Source organism: Sturnus vulgaris, chromosome 3 (genome assembly GCF_052056855.1).
Source record: "Sturnus vulgaris isolate bStuVul1 chromosome 3, bStuVul1.hap1, whole genome shotgun sequence".
NCBI lineage: Eukaryota > Metazoa > Chordata > Aves > Passeriformes > Sturnidae > Sturnus > Sturnus vulgaris.
The window spans coordinates 114,243,118-114,270,704 of record NC_142245.1 but is presented as its reverse complement, the minus strand read 5'-3'; the positions used below and the strand labels follow the sequence as shown (position 1 = coordinate 114,270,704).

General features: G+C 52.1%; 1 protein-coding gene across 7 annotated transcripts in view; it reads right to left on the bottom strand.

Moving 5' to 3' along the window:
• The window catches only part of OTOF (otoferlin), an 89,922-nt gene that overhangs the window by 3,651 nt on the left and 58,684 nt on the right, over window positions 1–27,587 (bottom strand). For all 7 annotated transcript variants that reach the window (XM_088162614.1, XM_088162615.1, XM_088162616.1 and 4 more), the window contains 21 exons: window positions 26,381–26,533; window positions 25,790–25,979; window positions 24,392–24,516; window positions 23,723–23,857; window positions 22,553–22,714; window positions 20,897–21,016; window positions 19,227–19,388; window positions 17,580–17,742; window positions 15,805–15,935; window positions 14,683–14,712; window positions 13,773–13,919; window positions 13,389–13,455; window positions 11,820–11,956; window positions 10,902–11,036; window positions 9,421–9,558; window positions 5,938–6,065; window positions 5,292–5,462; window positions 4,555–4,715; window positions 2,834–2,976; window positions 2,012–2,100; window positions 1,186–1,284 (listed from right to left, as the gene is read on the bottom strand). In XM_088162614.1, the coding sequence (XP_088018740.1) occupies window positions 1,186–1,284; window positions 2,012–2,100; window positions 2,834–2,976; window positions 4,555–4,715; window positions 5,292–5,462; window positions 5,938–6,065; window positions 9,421–9,558; window positions 10,902–11,036; window positions 11,820–11,956; window positions 13,389–13,455; window positions 13,773–13,919; window positions 14,683–14,712; window positions 15,805–15,935; window positions 17,580–17,742; window positions 19,227–19,388; window positions 20,897–21,016; window positions 22,553–22,714; window positions 23,723–23,857; window positions 24,392–24,516; window positions 25,790–25,979; window positions 26,381–26,533 (2,786 nt within the window). The remainder of the gene's footprint in view (window positions 1–1,185; window positions 1,285–2,011; window positions 2,101–2,833; window positions 2,977–4,554; window positions 4,716–5,291; window positions 5,463–5,937; window positions 6,066–9,420; window positions 9,559–10,901; window positions 11,037–11,819; window positions 11,957–13,388; window positions 13,456–13,772; window positions 13,920–14,682; window positions 14,713–15,804; window positions 15,936–17,579; window positions 17,743–19,226; window positions 19,389–20,896; window positions 21,017–22,552; window positions 22,715–23,722; window positions 23,858–24,391; window positions 24,517–25,789; window positions 25,980–26,380; window positions 26,534–27,587) is intronic.

Genomic DNA, 27,587 nt, shown 5'->3' with positions numbered 1-27,587 from the left:
CAGGCTGCCCAGGGGAGCTGTGGCTGCCCTCGTAGCTTTCACATTTTCTATATTCTGTAACTCTGAACTCCATATAAAGTGTTCCAAGTTCTCCTCCCAGCTCAGGCACACAGAACAATCCTTTTCCAGCCCCACAACCAAGGACAGCTGCAGCTCCAGCCCCAAAAAGTGCAAACTGCAGAGAATGGAGGAGAGAATCTGGGAGGGTGGGACTGCAGAACCTGGAGCTGGGATTGGACAATGAACCCCAATATGGAAATGGAACAAAACCTATAAAAGTGTGACCCAGGGTCCATCTTGGGTGTATCCTCAGCCAGGCTCTTGTACTGCCCAAGGTGAATCCTTTAAAAGCCTTTTGATAAATCCCTGCTTTATTCCTTTAACTCTGTCCAGCCTCTGTTCCAGGGAGCCTCTCCAGGCATCAGTGGGAGAGAGAAACTGAAGGCAAGGACAAAGTGGAGACGCCGTGTCCGGTCACTCTGACGAGAGAAGATGTAACGAGGACATTGCTGGCACAAGGGGATGTAACAGGGACTTGATAAATGAAAAGATTGTGTTGCTGTGGGAACAGGGGCAAGGGGGTCCGAGTGGAAAATATTGTGTGGAAGTTAGGGAGCTATAAATACGGGTGATCACAGAATTCACAGAATTCACAGAAATCACAGAAATCACAGAATTCACAGAAACTACAGAATTCACAGAATCACTGGGTTGGAAGACACCTCCAAGATCATCAAGCCCAACCCATGCCCTAACACCTCAACTAAACCATGGCACCGAGTGTCACATCCAGTCTTTATGCAACACACCCAGGGATGGTGACTCCACCACCTCCCTGGGCAGACCACTCCAGTACTTTATTATTCTTTCCCTGAAAAACTTCTTCCTAATATCCAACCTATATTTCCCTTGGTGCAACTTGAGACTGTGTCCTCTGGTTCTGTCAGTGCTGTCTGGAGAAGGAGACCAACCCCACCTGACCACAGCCACCTTTCAGGAGTTGTAGAAAGTGATAAGGTCACCCCTGAGTCTCCTTTTCTCCAGGCTGAACACCCTCAGCCATTCCCTCACAGGGTTTGTGTTCCAAGCCCCTCACCAGCCTCGTTGCCCCCTCTGGATGTGCTCAAGGGTCTCAACATCCTTCCTAAAAGAGGAGGCACCGATGGAATTCCAGGCTGAACCTACCCCCTGACAAAAATGTCGCTGGATTTCTCGCCGGTGAAGTAGTCGTCGTCCTCCAGGATGACCTCGTCGGTGTTCCACACGATCACCCTGAGCTCGTACCTGCCCGGGGGAGGGAAAGGGAAGTGAGGCACAGGAACAGGGAATGGGATAGGAGGGGACGGGGTGGTGCTGCCAGGAACAGGGAACTGCTCACAGGGATCCGTCCCAGGGGTCAGGAGGGCAAGAACAGGAGGGGATCTCAACCATGGAGATGATTACAGGGATGGGACTCTTCCTGTGGGGACAGGCTGGGAGAGCTGGGAATGTTCACCTGGGGAAGAGAAGGATCCAGGGAGAGGGACTGGGGACAAGGGATGGAGGGACAGGACACAGGGAATGGGTTCCTGCTAGCAGAGGGCAGGGATGGATGGGATATTGAGAAGGAATTCCTGGCTGGGTGGGGAGGGGCTGGGCTGGAATTCCCAGAGAAGCTGTGGCTGCCCCTGGATCCCTGAAAGTGTCCAAGGCAATGGCTTGGAGCAGCCTGGGACAGTGGGAGGTGTCCCTGGGACAAGATGAGCTTTAAGGACTCTTCCCACCCAAACCATTCCATGATTCCATGATCTCCACGTGAGCTTGGATCAGCCTCACCAGGGTGAGCCAAGCACCAAGGGGAGCTTTCCCTCCTCCCCTCCCAGCCTCTGCAAGGAGCTTTGCCAAAGGCTCAACGGGGCAGGATTGCCAGGCTTGGATTTTGAGAGATTTCTGACCAAAATTTGGTCTGCAAAACAACCAGAGCCCAACCTCCCGTTTTTCCCTGGGATTGGTTGGCTGGGCTGTTCCTTACTTCTTTGGTTTCCTGGGAGAAATATCGATGGCAGGGCCTGGTGCTGGCATATCCATGGGGAACATGTCCACCCACATCTCCAGGCGGCCCTGCAGGGTGGGAGAGGCACGGTCAGCTCCCCTTGTCCCTCCTGTCCCCTCCCCACCGGTGTCCCCCTCTTCCCACAGCCGTCACTCCGGCCATGCCAGGTGTGGAGTGGGAGAAGCTTCTCCCATGCCATGAATCCTTCTCCACCCCTGCAGAAACGTCTCATGGAAGGGGTGAAACTGGATGGGTTTTAAGGTGTCTCCCATCCAAACCATTCCGTGATTCCATGATCTCCACGTGAGCTTGGATCAGCCTCACCAGGGTGAGCCAAGCACCAAGGGGAGCTTTCCCTCCTCCCCTCCCAGCCTCTGCAGGGAGCTTGCCAAAGGCTCAAACAGGGCAGCCCAGGATTGGATTTGGGGAGATTTCTGACCGAAATTGGGTCTGCAAAACAACCAGACCCCAACTGTGTTCCCACTCCTCTCTTTACTCAACAGGGCTGTGATTCCCCCCCCAAAACGGGCTCAGAGTCCTCCTCAGGACTCCAGGAGGTTTGGGGTCTCCAGGGAATTCCCAGCACTGTGCAGCAGCCTGGGGGCATTCCCAGTCCTTTCTACTTGGGATTCTGTCAGGAATTTTACTCCCAGGTGCCCAGATGTGGAGAATCAGGCGGAGACTGTGGGATGTGAAACGGATGAGGGTTGATCTGGAGTTTTTCTCTGCTGTCACCCCGGGGTGGGTTAGAGCCGCTGTGCCCCCTTTTGGGCTGCCCCCACGCCCGTTGGAATGTGAGACCTGCTCGATGCCCGGCTTGTCGGGGTTGAGCAGTGGCCGCGTCTCCACGTGCTCGGGGACCAGGCGGCAGCCGGCGCGCGGGATGTCCTCCCAGTGCCGCAGCACCGCCAGCGCCAGGTGCTCGTCCGTCGGCTTCTTCTGGCCTGGGGGACAAAGTGAACCGTGGTTTTTTAAAAAGTTAGAATTTTTGCTAAGGGTAGAAGTAGTTTCCGTGACCAAGATGTAAGTTAGGTAGGTTAATCATCACTAGATGCTTAGGCTAGAGCTAATTGGTATAATTATCTGCTATTGTAAATTTACGTACAGAAGAATGTAAAATAAGTAAACTGTTAACCATGAAGCACGGAGCCTTGGATCGTGCCAGAGGGTCACTGAGACCTGATGAAGACTCTGCTGACTTCATCCTTCCAGACCACTGACCCATTTCGAGCCCACCGACCCAATTCAAGAGAAGAACTGTGCACGTGTGAAGGACTGATGGGCTCATTTTAATATGGGAGGGGATGGGAGGTGCTGGGGTTATGCAGATGTATTGTATGTGAGATCTTGGGCAATAAATAGATGGCAAAGAACCTTGTTCGGGGTGGTCACACCTTTCTGAGGTGACTCCTGTGCCGCCTGCAGGTGAATAAACATTCCACTTTGTAACTTTAATTAGTTAGAGGGTCTTTGTCCGTGATTATACCGTTTTTTTTTAATGATTCAAAAGGAGAGCTTGGAAAACTGGGACACAGGGACAGCAAAGGGCCCAGGAGCTCCACCTGTGCTCCAAGGTGCAGAGCTGCCTCATCCTCTGCATCCCTTGGGAATATTTTGTCCCTCAGCTGGCACTTCCTAACTCCTCTTACCTCTCTCCAATCCCTGTAAGACGTTCAGATCCTCGCTCAGTTTTCCCTGTCTGAACCAGTCCCATGTCTGCTGACCCTGCTTTCCTTCTCTCCTTCACCCCTCCTGGCCTGTCTCCCTCTTTCTTGGGACACAAACCCTCATCTCCCATTGTTTGGGAACACATTCCCATGGATAACAATTTCCTAAACACTGGAAAATTTCCTAAAAGCTGGAAAAGCTTTTAAAAACAGGGTGTCTCTGTTGTTGTTAGTTAGGGATTAACCCTTGGAATGGCCGTAATAAAACACAGGGTCTCCTCTCAGGACAGGAAACAGAGACAGAAAGACAAGTTCATTGTAACACCACCTTGCTTCAGTACAGAGCAGGCAGTGCCTCTTGCACGGATGTTTTCATTGTGAACAGCAGAGTTCTCAAAATGCACGCTCTGCAAACAGCAGCAGGTGCCTTTGTTTGTTCCTGGGAAAACCTCTGCCCCCAGGCCAGCTCCTGGGAAAGCTCCGTGTTCACACAAAACTTTCCCATGGGCAATCCCACGTGTCCCCGTGGCTCTTTGGACATGGACTGCTAGGAGCACATTTCCAGAGGCAGCTTCGGGTGTCCATGGATGTCCTGGAGTGATTCCAAGAGGAACCCACTGGTCTGGAGGGTCTGCAGGGCTCTGTAACCAGTCCCACACTGGGATGACGACTGCAGGGCTGGGTGTGGGATATCTCTCTGGGGGATTTGGACTGGATGACTTCAAAAGCCGCCCTCAAACCTCTCCATGATTCAAACTGCTCTGAGATTCCAACCCTGGATGATGAGGAGACTCCCCCAGACCCCTGCTCCCCTCCAGAGCCCCCATCCCATAGGATGATCCCACAGGGCCATACCGTTTTCATCCTCGATCTCTGTGGGGCCAGTGAAGACTCTGTTGGCAACTTTCACTCTTCCCCCCGGCCCAAAGTGTGGCCCATCCACTTTTCCCTCTTTGCACAGCTTGGACAGGATTTGGGAAGGCTTCATGGGGTCACGCCAGGTGTTGTACCCGTGGCTGGGAACAGGACAGCAAGATCAGCAAAAAAAAAAGTTTGGGAAGACCAAGAATTTTTTTTTTCCCCTTTTGCCAGAAAAAGCCCCACTGCACCATGAAGCACCCAGAATTCCCAGGGAAAGAATTTGAGGCAGTAAAGGTGAAACTTCAGAGCAGACTTGATCCCTCTGTGCCCCTTTCCCAAACACCTTCCACCCCACTTTGGCTTGGACCTAGAATTCCCAGTGCATCCCACTTGACTCCTGATGCTTTGTGCCTCCCTGTTTATTCTACTCCTATTTCAGCCCTGGCCTAACTCCTCTTCCCAGTCCCACCAGTCCCTCCCAGTCCCCCCCTCCTGCCCTGGGCTCCTGATGAGCCATTCCACTGCTCCCTAATGCTGGCCACAAAGCCAGGGATAGCACAGACTCCTCCATTTATCCCTGCTCCTGGCGGGACTGAGCTTTTTTCCTCAAACAAATCACTCCAGGATCAGCAAGCAGCGAAAGGGAGCAGATTCCCATGGGAGCTGTGGGTGAGAGGTGACACAGAGGAGGCTCCAGGTGGGAAGTGGGGCAGGGAAAGCTTTCCCCGTACATGGAGTAGGTCTGGGACACCCCGCAGGTCGCTCGGTGCTTGCTGTAGAATCGATTCTCCAGGTCGATCTTGGTCTCCCCGATGAGGTCGTCAGTGCCCACCAAGTCCCAGTCGTACACAGCCACGGTCAGCATGGACTCCATGGGGAAGGTGGCCTCGATGTCAAAGGATCTGGGGTTGGGGCAAGCAGAGAGAAGCTGCTGCAGGGTCTGGCTGCCACTCAGGACAGACCCCCGGGAGAGATGTGTCTGCTCCAATCCATGGATGGTGTTTAATTTGTTCATCACTGCAGGACGGCTGAGGTGGGGTTTAGCAACCACCAGCTCTGCCAGCCCTCAACAGGAGGGAAAATTCTTGACCTGGATGTCCCAACAGCCCTGAAACTGAGTTTGTGTCTTATTCTCACTCAAATTTAGGTCTAAGGGTTCCTAAGTGGGTGTTTCACCTTGATCATGTGAATTTCGGGTTCATCTCTTAAACACCCAGCACTACACTGACCACACGCCGGCAAAGAAGGACATCCTGGAAGCACATCCATGCTGTGGGATAAATCCCATCATTGCAGCTCAAGGAGCAGCCATGGGACACCTCAGTTGCAGATCTGAGGGCTGGCAAGCTCAGCTCAGCAGTTGAGGCACGGACTCACTTCCCAAAGACGGGGTTCAGCTGCTTGGAGATGTAGTTCTCCTTGTCCTTGATGTCCGTCTTGCCCAGCTTGATGGCGATGTAGGGGTCGGCTTTCCCGTTGATGTCAGCTGGGTGGAGATCCGTGGCCTGGAGGGAACAGATGGGAGTGGTCACTGCTGTCCACGGCAGCCAAGGATTTGGGGATGGGGCCGTTCTCCATCCCTGAGAACGCCCAGCCACTTCAGTCCCTAAACAGAGCGTCTTGGATTGAAATGGGGATGAAATGGTGTCTTGGATTAAACTGGGGATATCCCTGCCTCGTGTGAATCCCTGTCCTGGTTTAGGGAGAGGGTGGAACTGGCTTTGTCCTGAGATGTCACCACAGTGACCTTTGGAATCTCATCAGAGGCAAGAAAAGGACTCTAAAGAAACATTCCCAGCAAGACATCCATCCCCTTCCCCCTGTGCCCTCTCCATGCTGGATTGTCCCCAGAGAGGGGGTGAAGACCCCAAAATTCTCCAGCCCCACCTCCAAGCACAGCATGGCAGCAGATGCCCACGTGAAAACACATCCACCCAGTCCTGGCTGGCTTTGGGGTTGGTGTCTGCAATTCCAGCCTGGGGATGGATGGGAGACTCCATATCCCAGTGGGAATGGAGATGGAGAGCCAGGCTGGTGGGAAACGGAGCCAGGAGTAGGTTCCATTTGTAAAGCACTGGGACAAGGTGGTGGCACAGGGCAGCCCAGGTGCTTCCAGCAGGATGGAGATCCCTCCCAAGAGCCTGGGTGCTTGTGGACAGGGGGATTGTTGGAACCTGGGAGTTTTGAACTTTTTGTGCTTTTTGACACCGACTCCTAAAACAACACTGCTTTTGACTCGAGGCCTTGGAGAAGGCTTTTAAAATTGAGTGATGGAGTTAGAATCACGGGTGTGTAGTTGAATAGAAATGTGTGATATCGTGGTGGAAGGTTTGGAATGTGGGGTTTTGGAATATAGTAATAGGTATGGGACAAGATGGAGGCTGTTGGGTTCTTGGGCAGTGGCTCTTTTTTAAAAAAAATTTTCTTGGTTTTAGGTAGTGGTTTTTTGTTGGATGGAAGGTATTGCACTGCAGGTCACAGGTGTTTGGTTATTGGGTCAAAAGTACAAATAATATAAATGTCAGTTTTTAATTGGATAGTTAGGCTTTAAAAGGTCATGTAACTAGTAAGAATTACCTACATTTTCTCGATTTCAGTTTGTTGGCTAGAATTGCTGTAGAATTCACTGTACTATAGGTAAGAATTAATAAACAACTGAGTCTGAACATGAAAATTCCGTCTCTTGTGCTTTAATTTTGAGTCTGACTGAAGGCAGGGGAAAAAAAGATGATGAGCCACTAATATTTGGTGATCCTATGTGAGGAAAAATGGGGATGACCAGCTCAGGGGTCAGGAAGTGACTTTTTCCAGAGCTCCTTCCATATATAAATGAAAAACCTGCATTGATCACATCAATGATCACGAAATGCTTGTCCTTCAGAGGGATCCCCTCAATCCTGCCAGATCCCATTCCACTCTTTTTTCCCTGCTCTCTCCCATCCCAAACCATCCCTGAGGTGGTGGTGTGGCCGTGGAATGAACCAAACCTCGCAGTACAGGCTGATCCAAACTATCCGTGGGAATTGAGCACTAGGACATGCCAGGAGAGAGATTTCTGGATCTGCCAGGAGCTTGGACCTGTCCTGTTCCCAGTGCTGGGAGCACGCAGCCCTGGAGACACCGTTCAGGGTCTGGATATCCTGGGATGTCCCCGAAGAATTTGGGATAGTGGGAGGTGTCCCTGCCCACAGCAGGGGGGGGAGTGGATGGGCTTTAAGGTTCCTTTCCAACCCAAATCATTCCATGACCAAGGAGCTGCTTTGTTGGAGGGTGTAAAACAGAAACCTCTCTGAGTCCCTCAGAGAGAGAAAAGAATGCAGGGATTGAATTAAAGCCTTTAGAGAAATTAAAACATATTAAACTACACAGACATGAAGTAGAACACCTAGTGTTAAGTAAGAATATACTTAAAGTTCCTTAAGAGAGTAAAAAGCCCTAAAGTCTAGTTTAAAGTTCAGTAGCCCTAAAGCCTAGTTTAAAGTTCAGTAACTTAGCCCCAGACATAAGGAAAACATAGCAGAACATTGCTTGCCTTTCTAAAAAAAATTGATAGAATCATTTACGTGAATCGGTAGAATTATGTGTGTAAATTATGTCTAAGAACTGACATTGCTTTAGTACTTTAGAATTAAGATTCTGATAGGTGTAGAAAGAAGGGTTTAAATTTGTGTTTTTAGCTCATTGGATGATTTATGAATAAAAAGTCCCTTTATTGGGGTGAGACAACACATAAGGGAGGAGGAGGAGGAGGAGGAGGAGAAGGAGAAGGAGGAGGAGGAGGAGGAGGAGGAGGAGGAGGAGAAGGAGAAGGAGAAGGAGAAGGAGAAGGAGAAGGAGAAGGAGAAGGAGAAGGAGAAGGAGAAGGAGAAGGAGAAGGAGAAGGAGAAGGAGAAGGAGAAGGAGAAGGAGAAGGAGAAGGAGAAGGAGAAGGAGAAGGAGAAGGAGAAGGAGAAGGAGAAGGAGAAGGAGAAGGAGAAGGAGAAGGAGAAGGAGAAGGAGGAGAAGGAGAAGGAGAAGGAGAAGGAGAAGGAGAAGGAGAAGGAGAAGGAGAAGGAGAAGGAGAAGGAGAAGGAGAAGGAGAAGGAGGAGAAGGAGAAGGAGAAGGAGAAGGAGAAGGAGAAGGAGAAGGAGAAGGAGAAGGAGAAGGAGAAGGAGGAGGAGGAATGCCAGGGAGCTGCTGCCTCTGCTCAGGACTCTGTGCCAGAAAGCTTTAGCGTGGACTTGAACATTCTGAACTCTTTGCCTTTGAGACTGATGCATTCATGTCAAAAACAACTTTACAGCAACCAACAACTGCTCTTGTCTCTTTGAAGACCCAGACCCATGAATAACTCGATGCTGTTTCACTCCCCAAGCTGCATCCCGGGTCTGGATGCACTGGATCAGAATTCCACCATTGCTATGGTGATGCTTTAGTTTTAAGTTTTCCTGTTCTCCTTGGATGTGCTTTTCTGATGTGCTGGGGTGATGTAGACAAAACAATCCTATTCTAGTTAAGAACTCAAGGACAGTTTCTCCAAACTTCAGGCCCTAAGCACAAACTGCATGGAAAGGTGGAGGGTGGGTTCATGCAAATTAACCAGAACCTATAAAAGTGTAAGATTTTGTGACCAACCCCCTCCTTTCCTTCCATCTTGGAGCCATCCAGGCAGGGGCCAGGACTGTGGCCTGGGTGTGGCTTTTGCAGGCCATTCGTGGGCCTCACAATAAATACCCATTTTATTCCCCTTAACTCTGTGTGCAGCCTCTGCTCCAGCTCCTCAAGGCACCGACGGCACCGGGACCGGCTCCGGGTGGGTGGCAGTGCCAGATCCCGCCTGTCACACCCCAAATTCCCCCCAAAATTCCCATCGTGCTCACCCTCACGATGTAGACTCGGACCAGCACATTGATGGGGTCGTTGCTGGGGATCCCCTGGAACATCCCGAAGGTGGGGTCATACCCAGCCTCCTTGGCCGTGTCGTCGGGGAGCGGCACTTTGTAGACGCACATGGAGCCCTGGTGAGAGGGAGGGTATGAGAGCTTCACCTCTCTGTTTTGCTTTTACTTAGAGCTGGGATTGAAAACATGAGAGATGAAGTTTCATGTTCGGACTTGGTTGTTTATTAATTTTTATTTATAATACAGGGAGCGCTACAGCACTTTTAGCACCAATAACCTAAAAGTGAAAAAAATGGAGCTGTGTTTTGCTTGTTACGAGGTTTTTTAAAGTCAAACAGCCCAATTAAGAGCTAATACTTCTACTTTTGACTTAATGACTAAACACCCATGACCTGCAGTGCAGCATTTTCTTTTTAATTAAAATATATTATCTAAAATGAAGAAAAAGAAGGAACAAGAATGAAGAATAGCCAACGTCCTAAAACTTCTATTTTGTTTTATATCTATTACTATATTCTAAAACTCCAAGCTTCAAACTCTTCCCTATGTGATGTTACCCACTTTTATTTAAACTGCACATTAGTGATTTTAACTCTATTATTCAACTTTGGAAGCCTTTTCCAAAGCCTCAGGTTGAAAGCAGGGCTCTTTTGGGGGTTACTGCTAGAGAGCACAGAAAGTTCAAAACTCCCAGGCTTCAGGGTTCCAACAGGAGGGCGTGGCCTGACTGAATCCTGCTGCCCAGGACCTCCAGAAAAGCAAACCCATCCCAAAAAACCCTCCCCAAAGTCACAGTCAGCATTCCCATCTATTGGAACCCTGGTCACTGAGAATTTGAGACTTTCTGTGCTGACAGGCACTGACCCCCAGGAGAACTCTGCTTTTGGCCTGAGGCTGTGGAGAAGGCTTCCAAAATTAAATGATAGAACTGGGATTATGGGTGTGAATAGTTGAATAGAAGTGTGTAATAACACATGGGGGAACATTTAGAGTTTAATGTTTTAGAATATAGTAATATATAAAAGCAAGGTGGAGGTTTTAGGGTGGAGGTTTTGTCCTTCTTCTTCACCTTCTTCATGGGTCTAGGTGGAATTGTATGATTGGACAGAAAATTCTGCATTGCGGGCCATGGGTGTTTGGTTATGGGGTTAAAAGTAAAAAAAATTTAGGTGTAATTTCTTAATTAGACAGTTTATCCTTAAAAGGCCTTGTAGAGGAAGACACAGAGCTCCATTTTTAGTTTGTTAGCTTGAAGTGCTGTAGAACTCACAGTTTGTGAGACTGCAGTATGGATAAGAACAAATAAACATCTGAGTCGGAACAAGAAAAATACCAGCTCGCCCAATTTATCCCAACCCTGGCAAAAAGAAGCTAAACCACCACACAGTGGTGCCCCGTGTGAGGATCGAACTCACAACCTCCAGATTCCAGGTTCTGAGATTGCATTGCCAGCCACTCACTTTGAACCTCCCCACGATCCGCTCCTCCTCCGTGGCGTTGTCGTCGTTGTCCCCAATCTTGCCCCGCAGCAGGTTGAAGGTGTGCAGCCAGTCCTCAAAGTTGTCAAACTCTGCTTCCAGCTCTTTGTTGTAGACCTGAGATGGCAGGAAGTTAAAAGGAGGGAATTGGGGATAAAAACACAGGTGAGCAAAAGATGTGGTGAGTACTCAATCAGGTCACAAAGAGCGAGGGACGGGACAAGAGGAAACGGCCTTAAGTTGTGCCAGGGAGGTTCAGATCGGGTATTGGGAATAATTTCTCCATGGAAAGGGTGCTCAGGCCTTGGCAGGGGCTGCCCAGGGAGCTTTGCAGTGCCCATCCCTGGAGGTGTCACCTGGATGTGGCACTCAGAGCTCTGGGCTGGGGACAAGGAGGGGATCAGGCACAGCTTGGGCTGGATGGGCTGGGAGGGCTCTTCCAGCCTCAGGGATCCTGGAATTCTGTGAACATGGACACCTCAGCTCCCAGTGCCTAATTTTTCTAGGAAGGAGAAGGATCTCCAGCATTATTGGGTTGGGAAAAGGGAATCTTGGAACAATGGGTGTGGCCATTGTTCCCCCTCTGTGCAAGATCCAGGTCTAAATCCCACCTGAACCCCAGAACCACAGGCAACATGAATCTTGAGAAATCCTTGGAATCACTGAACCAGAGCCCACCCCTGTCCTGAATCCTGGCTGGGCCAGCCACATTCAGGGAGGAAAACTCTCCCTTGGAGCTGGGATACATCCAGGGATGATCCTATCCCAGGACAATTCCTTTTCTCATGACTTCAGACTCCTTCCAGCTATGGAGAGAGAAGCCTCGTCCCAGGATATATCCCTAGAAGAGATATCCCAAGGCACATCATCCCTACTTCCTTGGAAGCACCACCCTGGTACCTTGAGTTCATCGATTTTCTGCTTGTTCTTCTTCTCTGGGGGCTCGGGGGCCGGCTGCTGCTTCTTTTTCTTGTCATCTTTGGGTGCCTTGGACTTGTCCTTGTCCTTATCCTTGTTCTTTGCCTGAGCCTTGGAGCCTTTTGTGGGAGAGTCACCAAGTTTGGCATCAGTCTGAGTCCAGGTGGGGGGGAATGGAGGGGGGAGATGGAAAGGAGGGAGGGAAGGAGGGAGGGAATGGAAATGAGGTGGGGGAGATGTGGCAGGGCTTGGATGAGGTCCTCCAAAGAAGAGGAGCATGAAAGCTGCCACTGCCTGCAAGTCCCATCCCAGCCCTGTCCTGTCTTCCCTTGGCTCTGGATCAGAGCATCTCCAGGAGCCCAGAGGTTTCTGTGCAGGGAATTCCAGTGCTGGTCTGAGCAGGGATCACCTGGAGCGCTACAAAACACGGACAGAGCATTTGGACAGGTGAGAAGACCTGGTCTGTCCACAGCAGCTCCTTTTGTTCCTCCTACCAGAGACTTCTCCTGCTTTATGGAGCCTGAGGAGTAAAACCCCAGCCTGGGAATACAGAGGGGACAGGGCTTGATGCCCTCGGATTGTCCAGGACCAGCTGCAAGCACAGATCACCAGAGTCTCATTTGGAGCAACCACCAGCCACAGAGAGTGGGGAAGTGGCTGCTGGAAAAGGTGGATTCAAAGGAAACTCCTCTCCAATCTGCAATCCCTGTCCCTTGGTGCCTCTGCCAGCTTTCATGAGGGCTGGACACAATCCAGTGATGGGGGAGATGGAAAAACTTCACATGGATGAGGAAAGGGAATGGGAGAGCCAAGGGAAATGGATCATTCTAAAGAGACACAAAGAAAACCAAGGGGGACACAAGTGCAAGCCCAGAAAAACCTGCTCAGAGTTGTCTCCAAGCTCAGCAAGACAAGACCTCATTTTCCCTGGGATATAAAAATTAAACTTCCAAAAGAAACCAGAATTTTACTCAGCTGAAGGATTTTCCATCACAATAATGCCCCCCTGCCATGGGGACATGGGGCATTAGGAGAGCAAGGGTGGAATTCCTCAGGGATACACCTCCCAGCCCTGCTGGTGGCATGGCCAGATGGACAAAGTCACCCTTGAAAAACCAGTCCCAGGATTCCTGGATGGCATCATTTTGGGGACAAAATTAGTCTCCCCTAAATTTAGGCAAGGTCAGAAGCCCACCTGACCTATGGACCCGACTTCCTCCAGAGAAAAACACATTTAGGGCATCATTCATTCGTAAGTTTTTTAAATGATAATAAGTGAAAGTAATATATAAAATGATATAAATTGATAAATTAGGTGAGAGAACTTGCCCTAAATTGTGTATTTGTCTTCACTGCCTGTTTAAGGAGAGCAGACAAAGATTTTAACATGCAGGGGAAAAACCCACAAAAATCGACCCTTTTTTTTTTGGGAAAAACCACACTGGGAGTGCCTGGAGAGCTGCAGCAGATTCCCAAAGGGATGTCCAGGCACCAAGAGGAATCCTGGCCCCACCTTTCCCTGCCCTCTTCCCTCTCTCACTCCCACCTTACCCTCTCCAATCTCCATCTCTTCCTTCTCCTCCGCCTCTGCCGCGGCTGCTTCCTGCTGCCGGAGTTGCTGGGGAGAAAGGAAGCCACTGGATGTTAGGAACAATGTTTTCCTGGAAAAGCTGCCCGGGGCAAGGGTGGGGTTTGAATCTGGAGGGATTTGAAGCCCTGTGGATGTGACACTTGGGGACATGGGGCAGTGGTGGCCGTGGCAGTGCCTGGGAATGGTTGGACTCCACGGTCTCTGAGGGCTTTTGCAGCCTGAACAATTTTGGGATTCCATGGGATGAACACAGCCCCAAGGCTTTGGAAGGAGCTGGAATTAGGGGAGACCTCGCAGGAAGGGAACAGTCAGCCCTGGGTACCCCTCACCCTTCATCACCTCACCTCCTTCATGGTCTCAATGGAAGCAAAGTACTTGGACCACCAGTCCAACATGCTCTCGTCCGGCTCCTCCTCCTCCACTTCCTCCCCACCTCCTCCTCCTCCTCCTCCTTTCTTCTTCTTCTTCTTTTTCTCCTTCTCTTCCTCGGTCTGAAGGGACAAGGGAAGCACAGACAGGGAAGGAGAGGGATCAGGTGAAAGGCAATGGTTTCTGGAAGTACAAAGGTGGGGGGTGAAGCACCTGAGGAGGGAGAACCCCCCAGGCTCGGGGGCCTCATGAACTTTCTCCCTTTTACAGCCTCAGACACTGAGGCACAGAGGCCAAGGCTGACCAAGGCTGTGGAGGCAGTGCTGGAATCACGGAATGATTTGGGTGGGAAGGGACTTTGAAGCTCACCCAGTTCCAATCCTGATGCCTCCCACTGTTCCAGGTTGTTCCAAGTCCCATCTAACCTGGCCTTGGATGCTTCCAGAGATGGGGCAGTCCCGTGACACCCCCACGTTGACACCATCCTATTTATCTGTGCATTTCCCAGGCTACATCTCTGGAATCTTCCGTGCCAAGAGTCAAACTGTGCTCAGCAAAGCACCCTGGGTCCACTTGGTGGGGCAAGGGAACCTTTCCCACCTGGCACCTGGCTGTGGTGGGAATACCCAGCATCCCTCCCACATCCCTGTCTGGCTCCTCCTGGGACAGCTGGGATGAGAAATCCTGGCCCAAAAGAGCTTCCCAAACTGCAGGAATGCGGCCACTGCCACATCCCTTGAGGGGACAGCGCTGCAGTGTCCCTGTCGTGGGACAGAGGGGTGATGTCCCTGCCGGGCTTGGGCTGGGGATGGTGTCTGGTCCATTGAAAGTGGCCTGGAAGGGCTGGAAGAGGGAGCAGGGACGAGGAGAAGATCCATCACTTACCACATCCACCTTCACCACGGCGTCGGAATTCTGCCACCCAGGATGGAAGGGAACAGGGAGAGGGAGAGCAGGTTAAGGACACACCCTCAGCTGAGTGCAAATCGTCAGTCCCAGCATGGTTTAAAGCTTAAAGCTCATCTCATTCCATCCCCTGCCATGCCAGGGACACCTCCCATTATCCCAGGTGGCTCCAAGCCTCAATGTCCAGCCTGGCCTTGGACACTGCCATGGATCCAGGGGCAGCCACAGCTGCTCTGGGAATTCCAGCCCAGCCCCTCCCTGTGGACACACACATTTAGAGAGCTAGGAAATTGCAGCTTGGCAATTCCTTTCAGGCCTGGATTTCTCCTGACTCTCAGCTCCATTCCCAGGCTGACAAGCTGACTGCAGCTTCAGTTAAGGGAGGAGTCTCCCAGAATGATAACTTGGTAAAAAACAGAAAGGAATTCATCATCAACATTAACCCCTGGTGTCTTTCCCGTGGGACACATCCTGAGGTGCTGTCCCAAGGATGTTTGTCCCAATTGTCCAATGAGCTCCTGTCCTGTCCTGGCTGCACTGACACACTTTAAATCTGGGCTGTCTGTACAATAAATTGGCCTTTTTTCCCCAAAGAGCTCCGTGTGTGTTGCTGTCCTTTCTCTCTCTTTGCAGTGCAGTGACCACACCTCCCCATCCACACTATCAGGAATTCCTTCCCAATATCCCATCTAAATCTACCCTTTTCCAGCTTAAAGCCATTCCCTGTGTCCTGTCCCTCCAGGCCTTGTCCCCAGTCCCTCTCCAGCTCTCCTGGAGCCCCTTCAGGCCCTGCAAGGGGTTCTGAACTCTCCCTGGATCCTTCCCTTCTCCAGTTGGACATTCCCAGCCTGGCTCCAGAGCAGAGGGGCTCGAGCCCTTGGAGAAACTTGACAGGAATCTGTTTTTGTGGAGGAAGATCTGGAGCAGAAGGGTGGGAGGAAGAGTTTGAAATTCCCATCCTGGGCACAAAAACGGGCACAGGCACATTCAGTGTGACACAACCTGACACCCCTGGGACACGCTGCCTGCCCAATTCAGGCTGAAATCCCTCAGAAATCGGCAATTCCGTGAGGAAAGAGGTGCTGCCACACGGATACTCACAGCTTCCAGCTTCACCATCGTGTCCATCTTCTTGATGGGAACCTCGGGTTCCATGTTGACAACGATCTCCCCTGTGGGGCGAGAGCGATGGGCCCTGCTGGTCATGGCCAGGTACCCGTTGAGGTGTTTGGCTGGAGAGAGGACAGAAAAGGAGAAAGAACAGGGGAGAGGGACAGTGGAGAGGAGAAACCAACAGTTCAGGTGAGATCCGACAGGATTCAGGTGAGAAGTTGAGAGTTAAGTTGAAATCCTACAGGACTGAGGCCAGAAATGGAGACTTCAGGTGAGATCCTACAGGATTCAGACGAGAAACTGAGCTTAGGTGAGATTCTACAGGATTGAGGCCAGAAACTGAGAGTTCAGGTGAAATCCTATAGGATTGAGTCGAGAAACTGAGAGCTCAGGTGAGATCCCACAGGATTTAGGCTGGAAACTGAGAGCTCAGGTGAGATCCTACTGGATTTAGGAGTGCTGTGGGACCACCTTTTATGGAGCAGTGGAAATGAGCACTGAGCCTTCAGCATTTTAGGAGCAAAGTCCCACGTGGAGCAAAGGAAGGTGGAGGATAAGCAGGAAATATTCAGAGGAGAAGAGACAGAGAAGATTGCCCTGAAAGCTTCCCTTGGCTCAGACACAACCCCTGGCCCAGGTGGATGGAACCAGAGGTGTCTTTGGGAATCTCGCCCAGCCTCCAGCCCCAAAGCTGGGAGGAGAGGAGTAATTCCCATGGCTCCCAAGCCCTCAGCTGCTGGGATGGGTGGGAAGTGGGTCTGGGGTGGGTTTTGCTGTGGATGCTGATGGATTGGGGTGGTTGGGATTGAGAGGGGCCTGGACCTCTGCTCTTCACAGCCACCACGGGCAGAGTGTGGCCAAATCCTGTCCCAGTCCTGAGGAACATTTGGGCACTCGAGTCCTGAAGCTGCAGAGATGTTGGAGTTGAACCTTTCTTGTCTTACAGGAATTGGAGGAGCAGGCAAGATGCACGGATCAAAAAATCAACAGGAAGTCATGGGTTGTACCCTGTGGCTCCTCATGCCTGTGAGGAAACCACAGGAAATGGCTCAGAGCCACGGTTTGGGCTGCAGGAATCCTGGGCTCCAGCTGAGGGCTTGGAGGGAAGAGGAGATTCACCACTTGGAACCACCAAAGTGCTGAAATTGGGGTTTTTCTCGGAGTTCTGGATAAGGCTGGACCCAAACCCAGAGGTTCTGTGGGTTAGCCAACATTCTCATGGTCCTCACAGCCCATCCCACCTCCCTCTTCTCCCCAGAGATCACAGAATCACAGAATCACTGGGTTGGAAGAGATCTCCACGACCACCAAGTCCAACCCATGCCCTAACACCTCAACTAGACCACGGCATCCAGTCTTTTTCTAAACACACCCAGGGATGGTGACTCCACCACCTCCCTGGGCAGACCATTCCAGTACTTTATTATTCTTTCCCTGAAAAACTTCTTCCTAATATCCAACCTATATTTCTCTTGGTGCAACTTGAGACTGTGTCCTCTGATTCTGTCAGTGCTGCCTGGAGAAAGAGACCAACCCCACCTGACACAACCACTTTTCAGGGAGCTGTAGAGAGTGACAAGGTCACCCCTGAATCTCCTTTTCTCCAGGCTGAACACCCCCAGCTCCCTCAGCCGTTCCTCACAGGGTTTGTGTTCCCAGCCCCTCCCCTCCTCGTTTCCTCCTCTCAAGCGTCTCAACCTCCTTCCTAAACCAGAAGGGGACACAAGTGGACACTCGAGCTCCCCGTGCCCCAGCCCTGGTACCTGCCGTGTTCCAGTGCTGGGCTGTCTTGTCGGGTGGGCGGTAGATGAACCTGCGCAGGGAGCTGACGGTGTGGGAGCCCACCAGGGTGTAGCGGCCGAAGGCGCGGCAATCCACCACGCGGATGTTCAGGGGAGGGTGCAGCAGCTCGTTCTCAGGGAGGTCCTGGGAAGCAGAGGAGGGGTGGGCGTCAAGGGCTGGGAGTGAATGGTTTGGGGGTTGGGAAGGGATTAGGGATGGGATCGTGGTGGGAAGGGCAGCAGGGATTGGGAATGGGATCATGGTGGGAAGGGCAGAAGGGATTGGGAATGGGATCATGGTGGGAAGGGGAGAAGGGATTGGGAACGGGATCATGGTGGGAAGGGCAGTAGGGATTGGGAATGGGATCATGGTGGGAAGGGCAGCAGGGATTGGGAACGGGATCATGGTGGGAAGGGCAGCAGGGATTGGGAACGGGATCATGGTGGGAAGGGCAGCAGGGGATTAGGAATGGGATCATGGTGGGGAGGGGAGCAGGGATTAGGAATGGGATCATGGTGGGGAGTAGGGATTGGGAATGGGATCATGGTGGGAAGGGGCAGTAGGGATTGGGAATGGGATCATGGTGGGGAGTAGGGATTGGGAATGGGATCATGATGGGAAGGGGCAGTAGGGATTGGGAATGGGATCATGGTGGGAAGGGCAGGAGGGATTAGGAACGGGATCATGGTGGGAAGGGCAGAAGGGATTGGGAATGGGATCATGGTGGGAAGAGGAGAAGGGGATTAGGAATGGGATCATGGTGGGAAGGGGAGAAGGGGATTAGGAATGGGATCATGGTGGGAAGGGCAGCAGGGATTGGGAACAGGATCATGGTGGGAAGGGGAGAAGGGATTGGGAATGGGATCATGGTGGGAAGGGATTAGGAATGGGATCATGGTGGGAAGGGATTAGGAATGGGATCATGCTGGGAAGGGCAGGAGGGATTAGGAATGGGATCATGGTGGGAAGGGGAGAAGGGGATTAGGAATGGGATCATGATGGGAAGGGACAGTAGGGATTAGGAATGGGATCATGGTGGGAAGGGACAGTAGGGATTGGGAATGGGATCATGGTGGGAAGGGACAGTAGGGATTAGGAATGGGATCATGGTGGGAAGGGATTAGGAATGGGATCATGGTGGGAAGGGGCAGTAGGGATTAGGAATGGGATCATGGTGGGAAGGGATTAGGAATGGGATCATGGTGGGAAGGGGCAGTAGGGATTAGGAATGGGATCATGGTGGGAAGGGGCAGTAGGGATTAGGAATGGGATCATGGTGGGAAGGGCAGCAGGGATTGGGAACGGGATCTGGTGGGAAGGGCAGGAGGGATTGGGAATGGGATCATGGTGGGAAGGGGAGTAGGGATTAGGAATGGGATCATGGTGGGAAGGGCAGCAGGGATTGGGATCATGGTGGGAAGGGCAGCAGGGACCAGAACTGGGATCATGCTGGAGGAAGAAGTCCAGAGCTGCTCCCTCAAATTGTGCCTTGGGAGCCCTCAGGTAAAGGAATGGTGTCCATGTGCTCCATTGCTTTGGGAAAACTGGAGTAAAGGCTTCGGAGCCGTGGTGGGCTCCACAAATTCCGGGTTCCAGCTGAGGGATCAGAGGGAAGGGGCTGCACTCACCACCTCGAACCACTTGACCAAAGTGCTGAAGTTGGGGTTTTTCTTGTAGTTCTGGATCAGGGCAGACTGGACGCCCTTCCCGGCACACTCGATGTCCACACGGGGCCGGTCCACCTGGGCCAGGTTCACTCTCTTCAGGTCCCTGAGCCCCCAGAATAAGATCTAGGGCAGGAGGAGGAGGAAAAGGGAGCATTTGAATGTGAGAGGAACGATCCCTGGGAGCTGATTCTCCATGGAAATGGATCCCACTGCCGATGTCATCCCAGGGCAGTGGTGGATCCCTGACCTATCTCCTCCTGACACCCTGCAGCCCAAAGTCTGCTGCTCTCAACACCCATTTTCCTGCTTTTCTCCCTTCCTGGCCTTTTCCTGCCCTGGGAATCCACAGAGCAGCTCTGTCCCTCTGTGGTGGCTCTGGATCCAGTGCTGCCATCGCTTTATCCCAGTGGAATCGGCGTCACTGGGAAAACTTCTCTGTCCCTACCTGGGATAACACACTGCTACCATCCAAAAATCCCCCAAAACAGAGATTTTCCCCACCTCCTCAGTGCACACGGCTCTATTAAAATTATGAGGAACACAGCTCATTTATCACCATGGAAATGTGTGGAGAAGCAGGAGCCAAAATCCCTTTGGAGACTTGGCCAGTGACACCTCACCTGAGCAGAGACACCTGCACCCGGGGCTGAGGTGTGCCCTGAACATCCCTGTGGGCATTGCCTGGGTCATGGATGTCCACCAGGACCTCCAAGGGCAGGGGGCCTCATGGGACACATCCATGGCACCAAGGAATCATTTGGCAAAGCCCTCCAGGATCATCGAGTCCAGCCTGTCACCAGTCCCCACTCCTTGTCCCCAGCCCAGAGCTCTGAGTGCCACATCCAGGTGACACCTCCAGGGATGGGCACTGCAAAGCTCCCTGGGCAGCCCCTGCCAAGGCCTGAGCACCCTTTCCATGGAGAAATTGCTGCTGCTGTCCAAGCTGAGCCTGCCCTGGCCCAGCCTGAGGCCATTTGCCCTTGTCCTGTCCCTGTTCCCCCCCTGGCTGTCCCCTGCTGTCAGGGAGTTGTGCAGAGCCACAAGGTCCCCCCTGAGCCTCCTTTTCTCCAGGCTGAGCCCCTTTCCCAGCTCCCTCAGCCTCTCCTGGGGCTCCAGCCCCTGCCCAGCTCCGTTCCCTTCCCTGGACACCTCCAGCCCCTCCAGGGCTCTCCTGTCAGGAGGGGCCCAGAGCTGCCCCCAGCACTGGAGGTGCCCCAGCAGTGCCAGCACAGGGGACAGGCACTGCCCTGGGTTGTGCCCACACTATTTTGGATACAAAATCCCCCTTTAGATATCCATGGATACATGAGAGGCATCCCATCCTCATTGCCTGAGGCTGATGGGATACAGCTGAGCTATGGGATTGCTTTGGGAACAGATGATCCAGCTCTGTGTCCATCCCTAATGTTCCTTAAGCTGCATCTCAGCCTGGGTGCTGCTCACTCGCTGTCCTGCCCAGATTTGTCAGCAAGGAATGATCCAATTCCCTGTTTTTTTTTAGGGATGCAGCAGCCTGGCTCCCAGTCTGGCCACCATGGACAGATCCTTGACTCCCGGTTCCCTCCTGCCTTCCCAACACCTTTGGAGATGCTCTCCTGCCCCAGGCAAAGCCCCACAGGGACATTGGTTACCTCCACTCTGTATCTGCTCAGCACCGGCCGAATTCCCAGAGGCACGGGCAGGATGGGACCTCGGTCCAGCTCCGTGGGGCCATCGATTGGGGGCAGGTCTGATTTACCCCCGGGGCCGATCTGGAAGAGATGGATCACGGATTGGGATCTGCTCCTCTGAGCTGCTGGGAAGCAGCTTTTGGTCCTTCTCACAGGATTGTGGAATCACAGATCTGTTTGGGTTGGAAGGAGATCGAAGATCAACTCGTTGCAACCCCTGCCATGGGCAGGGATGAATTCCAGAGGGAGCTGGGCTGTGTCTCAGCTGGAACTGGTGCCAGTGGTTGGATCTGGGGTGTCTCAGAGGGCTGAGAGCCCAGGGCAGCTGCTTTGGGAAGAGGAAAACACAGGAACAGAAAGTGCAGGGAATTCCTGTCCTTCCACACAGACCAGTGCCTGGAGCAATCCAAACTTCTCAGCCCACCAGTGTAGCCCATCCCAGGGCTGTTCCATCCTGGAATTGCATGTGCTGGGGCTGTGTGTGAGGGAATGGAGATGTGATCAAGAACTCAGCTCAGGAGCAGGTTTAAGGTCCCGTTTTCAGACCAGGTCTTGGGAAAGATCAAATATCCCATGTGAGCCATTTCCCTAGTCCAAGGAAAACTGGGAGAAAAAGCACTTGGACGAGCACCTGCCCTGGCAGAAAAAGGAGTTGGGGAAAATGTTGGAATTCAAAACGGAGGGAAATCTCAAAACATTAGACCTGTAAGCCAAAGCTTTGAATTAAACACAGGATTTGATTTGAGACCTTGGAGAAGACTTCCAAACTTAGGTGCTAGAAGCAAGAGTGTGGATTTATAGTCTAGAGCAGAGACATGTTAAGTAGAGAAAAGTTTAGCAATGAAAGTTTTAAGATACTTAAGGTGATTTAAAAAGTAACCAGAAGTTTTAGGGTGCAGCACTGTAGGTTTGTGTGCCATAATATGATTGGCTGAGAAAGCTCACACTGGAGTGTGAGACAATGAGATGAAATATCTTAGTATTGGGTTAGAAACATAAATATTCCTGCTGGCAGTGTTTTATTGGCTAATAAACACATAAAAGATTTTGTAATCAGGAGTCCTGTGATTTCTGGGCCAGGCAGTGAAGATCTGTGAGATGAACTCACCGTTCCTGCCTGTGTAGGAGATAAGAGAAATCAACCACACTTCCTAAAGCAGCCCAGAGATCCCGGCTCTGCTTCATTGGAAAAAATCCCCATTGAGGAAATGTGCTGTGTGAGCAATAAACCCAATAGCAAAAGCATTTCAGTGGATAAAACACGAGGTGCAAAAGTGGAAGAATTTAACTTTGGCATTGCCCTGGACTGTGAATCGTGGGATGGTTTGGGCTGGGAGGGACTTTAAAGACCATTGAATTCCAACCCTGGAATTCACCTTCCACCTTTCCAGGCTGCTCCAAGCCCCATCCAACCTGACCTTGGACACTTCCAGGTGTCTTTGATGAACAACAAGTGGTTGATCCATCCAAGAGAAACTTTAAGGCGTCAGCAGACCGATGACCAGGTGAAGGGGCTGTTATTCCCAGTTATCCCCAGTTACCCAATTCTCCATGAATTAATCCCTTCTCCCTTCCAACCCTGCATCCATTCTTCCCATCCCTTTGTCCAGCTGGCACCTGGAGCAGCTCGAAGGCGGCCAGCAGGTCCCCAGCCGTGGCGTTGCCGCGGTAGATCTGGTAATACTCCAGCTGTGGTGGGAATCGTGGGGGGCAGTACTGCTCATCCGACATCTTCACCACCGGCTTGGCGAACGTCCGGCCCATGAAATCGGCTTTTCCCTACGGAAAGAGCCCTTGGAGTTGGGAATGCAACACGGGAATTCCAATGTTAGCCCCGTGGTTCGTCCTAAGAGCACTTGGGGTGGGGGATCCAGCACTGGAATTCCAAAATTAGTCCTGTGGTTCTCCCCAGAGCCCTTGGGGTTGGGGGATCCAGCACTGGAATTCCAAAGTTAGCCCTGTGGTTCTTTCCAAGAGCCTTTGAGGTGGAGGATCCAACATGGAAATGCCAAAATTAGCCCCGTGGTTCTTCCCAGAAGCACTTGGACTTGGGGATCCAACATGGAAATTCCAAAATTACCCCGTGGTTCTCCCTAGGAGTACTTGGGATTGGGGATCCAACATGAGAATTCCAAAATTAGCCCCATGGTTCTCCCCAGGAGCACTCGTGATTCTCCCCAGAAGCATTTGGGGTTAAGGATCCAACATGGGAATTCCAAAACTAACCCTGTGGTTCTCCCCAGGAGCATTTGGGGTTGAGGGATCCAACACTGGAATTCCAAAATTAGCCCCATGGTTATCCCCAGGAGCACTTGGGGTTGAGGATCCAACATGGGAATTCCAAAATTAACCCTGTGGTTCTCCCCAGAGCCCTTGGGGATCCAACATAGGAATTCCAAGATTAGCCCTGCAGTTCTCCCCATCATGGTCAGAACAGGAATGGGATCAGCGCTCTGGTCTTGGGACACCAAAGCTCTGGGGAAAACTTTCAGTCATGACTCCTTGAAGGAGGTTTGGGATAGCTGAAGGTTGGGACAGCAAGGAGGGCGGGGATGAGCAGTTTTCCCAAATGGAAAGGCTCCTTGGCCACAGCCTCTTTCTTCCCTCTCCCAAAATAAGATACATCCAGTCACATCCGAGATTTATGAGCCCCAGAGGCTCCATGGGAGATGCAGAGGGACCATTTTCCAAGGATCAGGAGAAAAAAGCTCCCCAAATCCTCCACCTCCAAATCTGGAGAGATCCCAGCATCCAAACCATGCACAATTCCGTGTGGGATTTTCTTACCACGGTGTCCTGGTCGTAGATCTCGATGACGATGATGGGGGGGTCATCCCTCATCTCGTGAGCTTCCCCGTACAGCTCCACGTTGTCAAACACCAGGAGCTGGTCCCAGGTTGGGCAAAGGGTCTCGTTGAGAACCTGGGAAAATGGGAAAGATTCCTACTGCTCCAGGAACGGACCAGGATCCTGGGAAAGGGTGGCAGGTGGGGCTGCTGTGCATTTTTTGGGTCAGGGAGGCATTTGGATTCTTCCAGAGATTCTTCTGAGGAAAAGAATCCAATAGCAGATGAGCAGAGCTGGATTATTCCCAGTGTCCAGGCTTCCTAAGGCTTGGCAACCCTTGGACAGGGAAGGGAAGACTGAATAATCACTTTAACATTACCCAGTTCTGCCTAAACCGTCAGAGAATCACAGGGAATCACAAAGAATCCCGGGAATCCCGGGGAATCCCGGGGAATTGCAGGAAATCTCAGTCACCAGGGTGTGGGAGATATTTTGGGAATGAGCTCCTGAGGAGAGATCTGGAAAAGTTCCAGTTCCAGTTCCAGAGCTGCTCTCCCACCACAGGAACCCAGGATCAGCCTAATCCTTGTTCATGGGATTTGTGCCACGGGAGAATACAGAACCTGTGGGGTCACCATCCCTCCACCCCTGCATCCCGGGCATGTTCACCTCGGTGCACTGGCTCTGGGAGATGAAGAAGACCCGCGCGAAGGGATCCGAGAGGCCGCTGCTGTCGGCTGCGAACAAACTCCTGGCTTGGTACATGTGGGCTCGCAGCTGGAACACCTGTTTCTCTGGAAGAGGGAGGGAAAGGGATGGGGATGGCTTGGGATGACTCTCTGTGAACCTGTCTTGGCTTGCAAAGCAGGATGTGAGCAGCAGTGTGTATTCTGTTACCAGCTGTTCCAGCAGCTGGGGCAGCGATCCTGATCTCTGTGGGGATCTCTGCTGTTCATGTTCCAGCTGTTCACCCAGCTGTGGCAGTGATCCTGATCTCTGTGGGGATCTCTGCTGTTCATGTTCCAGCTGTTCACCCAGCTGTGGCAGTGATCCTGATCTCTGTGGGGATCTCTGCTGTCCATGTTCCAGCTGTTCACCCAGCTGTTGCAGTGATCCTGATCTCTGTGGGGATCTCTGCTGTTCATGTTCCAGCTGTTCACCCAGCTGTTGCAGTGATCCTGATCTCTGTGGGGATCTCTGCTGTCCATGTTCCAGCTGTTCACCCAGCTGTTGCAGGGTTCTTTATCTTGCCCACAGCCCATCCTCCCTCCAGGAGATCTCTCCTGTCCATGGCCATGCAGTCCCAGGGCAGGGCTGATCAAATTCCATCATCCCATTGGGAGATGCTCCAGCCAGGGCAGGAGCCGAGCATTTCCTACCCAGATCAAAGGGGAGATTGGGAACAGCAGAGCAGCCTTTTCCCACTGGATCCCAGAGGAAAACCAGAGCCTTGCACATCATCCCTGCAGCTTTGGAGGAAAACTGCACCTTGTGCAGGAGCCCTGCTCCAGCAGAACCACATCTGTCACATCTGATGGGGGGTCAGCTTGGATTCTGACTCTGGCAGTGTTTTGGATTTCTTTGTGTTTGTATTACTGTATTTTTTATTTTAATTTTCCTAGTAAAAAACCTGTTATTCCTCTTCCCATATCTTTGCCTGAGAGCTCCTTAATTTCAAAATCATAATAATTTGGAGGGAGGAGGTTTGCATTTTCCATTTCAAGAGAGGCTCCTGCCTTCCTTAGCAGACACCTGTCTTTCAAACCAAGACAGAGCCCATCCCAGGGATGTCTCAGGAGCCTGGTTTTGCTCATGGGTAAAGGATCTCAACTCAAAGCGTGAATCCTGAATGGATACAGATTTCCTTGGCATCCTGCTGGTCGTGTGCACAACGACAACTCTGAATAGGGTTGGGATAGGAGGGGACACAATTCCCAACCTCCGAGCTCTCCTGGGACAACCAGAATCATTTTCCCCTTATCTCCTGGAAGTGCTTAGACCGGGGGGTATCCAGCCAGGCTCCCTCCCTCCTCCCTCTCCGTGCCCAATCCCATGGGAACTCCTTACTGGTGTACAAGAGGCTGATGGGTGGGAAGGAGGGCAGGTTTTGGCCTCGGGGGACTTTCTTCTCCTCGAACCCACAGGGGAGGCCGCTCAGGAAGTCCTTGCGCTGCTTGTTGAGGCCCAGCCACAGGTAGATCTCCATCTTGGCCTGGACTGTCCAGCCAGCGGGGCCAAACCCCCTCTTCCCGGGCAGCTGAGCAATGGAAGAGTTCACACGGATATTGGGAATATGGACTGACCCTTCTTGAAGCACCCGACCCCTGCTGTTCCTTAAATCCAAGGATCCTTTGGGATCATGACACTGCTCTGGCTCTTATCTGTCTTCTTCCCACTGTGGTTTTCCTTTTCTTAAGCTGGAAATTCCCTGGATTTCCAGCTGGATCAAACATCCCTCTCTCTTTCCAAACAGTTCCCACATACCAGGCTGGGTAAGGTCAGTGCTTCACCCTCCCTAGGAGCAGATTTCCACCCCTACCACCAGAGTTTTCCAATATTCAAACCCCAGAAAAAAAAAAATGGATACAAGACTCTCATGCTCATCTCCCACATTCCCTCCTCTTTTCTGCAGCTCCCCTGGGACAGAGGGATCCTCACCTTGAGGAAAACCGTCTTCACTTTGGCGCAGTCCTTGCCCATCTCCTCGTCCACGATGGAGTACAGGATGTCCTTGGAAGGGATGCGGGCGTAGGCGATGCGCTTGTTGTTGCTCATCATCCAGATGAAAACGTCGGGAATGGTGTGCTGGGGCTGGGAATGCCACAGGAGAGCCCTGTCAGTGCCCCAGCTCTGCCCACTGAGGCGCTGGTGGGGCTGGAGACCTGCTGGAGGCAAATCCAGCAGATTCCATGGAAGATGGACGTGCCTGCTGCCACGCTGGGGCGCTGGAATTGTTTTGAGATTCCCACTCATAAAAAGCTGCTCAGAGCTAAGCTCGTCAGGAAAGGAACTGGGATTTATGTTGGTTAAAGTTTAAAAAAATATAAATTTGGGCATAGAAAACAAAGTTTTCCTTCTCTGCTCCTTCAGTGGCCTTGGGGAGGGGAGGGCAGCAGCCATTCCTTCATCCCTTCCTAGGGAAAAGGCTCCCAGTCTGGACAGGGGTCGTCACACCCCAAATTTGGGTCAGGGCCAAGGAAGGCCTGGCTGTAACCAGGGATGGAGCTCAGAGCCTTCCATGGGGAATGGAAGCAGGAGGTGGAACAGCTGCAGCTCCAGGGAGGGCAAAGTGCCCCCTCTGAGCCAGTCCTAAAGTGGAAAAATGTCATGGAATCATTCCAGAGCCTAAAGGGGCTCCAGGAGAGCTGGAGAGGGACTGGGGACAAGGCCTGGAGGGACAGGACACAGGGAATGGCTCCCAGTGCCCCAGGGCAGGGCTGGATGGGATCTTGGGCAGGAATTGTTCCCTGGCAGGGTGGGCAGGGCTGGCACAGGGTGCCCAGAGCAGCTGTGGCTGCCCCTGGATCCCTGGCAGTGCCCAAGGCCAGGCTGGACATTCCTGGCACACTGGGAGGTGTGGGGGTTGGAACTGGGTGGGATTTAAAATCTCTCCCCACCCAAACCAGTCAGGGATTTGATGTGTCACCTTCCAATTCCTGATTTCCCAGAGATCCACAGGATCCCTCAATGGCTGGGACTGGCTGAAACATCTCCAGTTCTGCTGTGGGAGGACCCAGCTCTGTCCTTGCCTGGGAAACTCTTAAACTTCTTTTACATCGGCTCATTCCCACCCAGGAGTGCACAGGGATCATGGGGCAGCTCATGGACCTGGAATAGGTCCTTGCAGAGGGACCTCCTGGCCTTG